This window comes from Paracoccidioides lutzii (genome assembly GCF_000150705.2).
Source record: "Paracoccidioides lutzii Pb01 unplaced genomic scaffold supercont2.8, whole genome shotgun sequence".
Lineage (NCBI taxonomy): Eukaryota > Fungi > Ascomycota > Eurotiomycetes > Onygenales > Ajellomycetaceae > Paracoccidioides > Paracoccidioides lutzii.
In genome coordinates, this window is record NW_015440954.1 from 721441 (window position 1) to 723831 (window position 2391).

At 43.7% G+C, this 2391-nt stretch overlaps 1 protein-coding gene across 1 annotated transcript in view; it reads left to right on the plus strand.

The window, feature by feature from the left end:
- Window positions 1–583: 583 nt before the first annotated feature.
- PAAG_03177 (hypothetical protein) overlaps window positions 584–2391 on the plus strand; it is a gene marked incomplete at both ends in the record, with an annotated part of 3131 nt that continues 1323 nt past the window's right edge. The window contains 2 exons of the mRNA XM_002794586.1: window positions 584–805; window positions 985–2344. Coding sequence (XP_002794632.1) covers window positions 584–805; window positions 985–2344 — 1582 coding nt within the window. The remainder of the gene's footprint in view (window positions 806–984; window positions 2345–2391) is intronic.

Consider the following 2391-nt stretch of genomic DNA (forward strand, 5'->3'; position numbering starts at 1 on the left):
TGTCCAGGGTAGCTATAACTAGTAACTATTAGTTGTTGTTGGGTCTTAAGAGATTTGTATTGTATAGTTATATGTTTCTCAGGTGGCTTCGCTAGTGAAGGCTACTCCTCCTGCACCGACAATTTTGAATGATCCGTAGCCAGCAGTTTGAACGACTTGAATAAATTTCGTGAACTGACTAGGTCAGACGCGTCCTTTAGATTTAATATGTTCCTCAGTTGGACATCTAGCATGCAAAAAAGATTTTCCAGTACCGTTGTGTTTGTGTTTCAGAGGAGCAAATGAAGTGCCGAACCGTGGTACAGATAGTTACAGGTAACTTTTGATGATTAACTAGTTCATTGCTCTAAATAATATCCGTCTCCAAATCTCCACCTCTCGTTGCACGATATTTAACAGTTCTTCAGTTATCCAGATGTAAATTACATTAATCTATACCCTCTTGGTTATCATCTCGGACAGTCATCCTACAATTCAATAGGGGACAGTTGAATACTTCGCCCACCCGTCTGTCTACACAACAACAACAACAACAAAAGTAAATAAATAAATAAAAAAAAATAAAAATAAAAATAAAGGTGAAATGACAAAAGCGACCCTTTCATCCATGCTCTCGAGCGCTCTAGCTTCTATAACTCTAAACACGGGACAAGGGAGTGCAACTCAACTGAGCCAGCAGAAGGCAGAACGCCCCTCACAGATCAAATTTGTGCGAGCAGCACAGATGAGCCTTTTTGCAGATATTACCAGCTGGCCGCCCTTGGGCCAGGTTACATGTCTGAAAAGGAGTGGAGATCAAGATAAGGTATGGCGGATAGTGTTATCTTGAGCAGACTTCTTTCTCAGCCTCTTCCGTAATATGACATTTTATTTCATAACTTGCAATTGCTTGCTTTAAATTACAAGGTTTTTATCTAGTTGTCTCTTTGCCGAGATGCAGACGTTAAACGCCATATATTAACTATAGTTGCTAATACTTCATAGCTCCTCTTTACCGTCCAACTCAAGTCAAGCCGCTCGTTTCCTGAGCAGACCTGGGAGGTTTCCATCTGGCATAATGTTAACAATAACGATTCATGGGAAGCACTTCCCTTGCAAAAGAGTTCGACGTCACAAACTATTCCCATGGCAATGGGCCCTGGACCAGGGCCAAACTATCACACCTACACATTTTCCCAGGAACTTGACTTCCCGAAACAGGGTAAGCATGCCGCTTTTACTATTAGATATAGAATCGATGCAGAGTCTTCGTGGACATGGGTGAAGGATCAATTTGGGACGAAAGATGGCGAATTGGTTTTTGAACCTTTCAGCTCTCAACTTCGCAAGAGCCTTGAGCCCGTGGTCCAGGAGTCAAAGTTGACTGAATATTTGGATCATATTAATCCGAAGCTCGAGATTGAGACACGCTCTAGCGAGTCCCCCGGGGCACTTTTGTGGAGCGTGACAGGCACTATCCTATCCGCGATTGATAACCAGAGCACTCACGAGAAAATAAATTTCGCACTCCCGAAGGATTTCGTCAGATATTTTGCTCTTGTCCGTATATGGGAACCTTGGATTGCACCACGACACGGCATGAATAACCTGGCTTTGACAGAGGACGCTATTTTTCTGTCATTTTTGCGCAAAGATGGAACGCACCTCGTTCTCCTTGCTATCAGTGGGGTGGATAACGTCATGACTCTATTTAATTCCGGAGACAAAGGCCAGATTGTGGCGGTTGTGAGGAATGACAGTTTCCACAACTCCAACTTTCAGGTTCTAGTTGCGGTGGCACCTTCTTTCGAGGTCGCGAAAAGCGCTGTAATGTATGAGTCCCGAAAAGTCGTGAGACAGATTTCTGGAACTAGGTCCGCAACTTCAACTACGCCGCAGGAGCTGAATGAGCCGAAATCACCGTTGGATAGTGATATTGTTCTCGTGGAGGATGACCCTCAGGTTCAATGGATGTCTGATTGGTATGACGGCTTAGCTTATTGTACTTGGAATGCTCTAGGACAGGACTTGACAGAGGAAAAAATATTAAAAGCCCTCGATATTCTAAAAGCAAATGGCATCAATATTGTCAACCTCATCATAGATGATAATTGGCAGGCATTGGACAGAAAGGGCGAGGTTCAGTTTAAACGTGGCTGGATGGAATTCGAAGCGAATAAGGAAGGGTTCCCAAATGGGTTGAAGCATACAACCAGTAAAATACGCCAAAAGCACACACATATCCAGCATATTGCCGTTTGGCATGCCCTTCTCGGATATTGGGGTGGTATCTCACCTGACGGTCAGATAGCAAAAACGTATAAAACAAAGATCGTCAAAAAGGTTGATGGCGTTGCCGGTGGGAGTATGCTGGTTGTCGACCCGGATGATATTTACCGGTTCTATGACGAT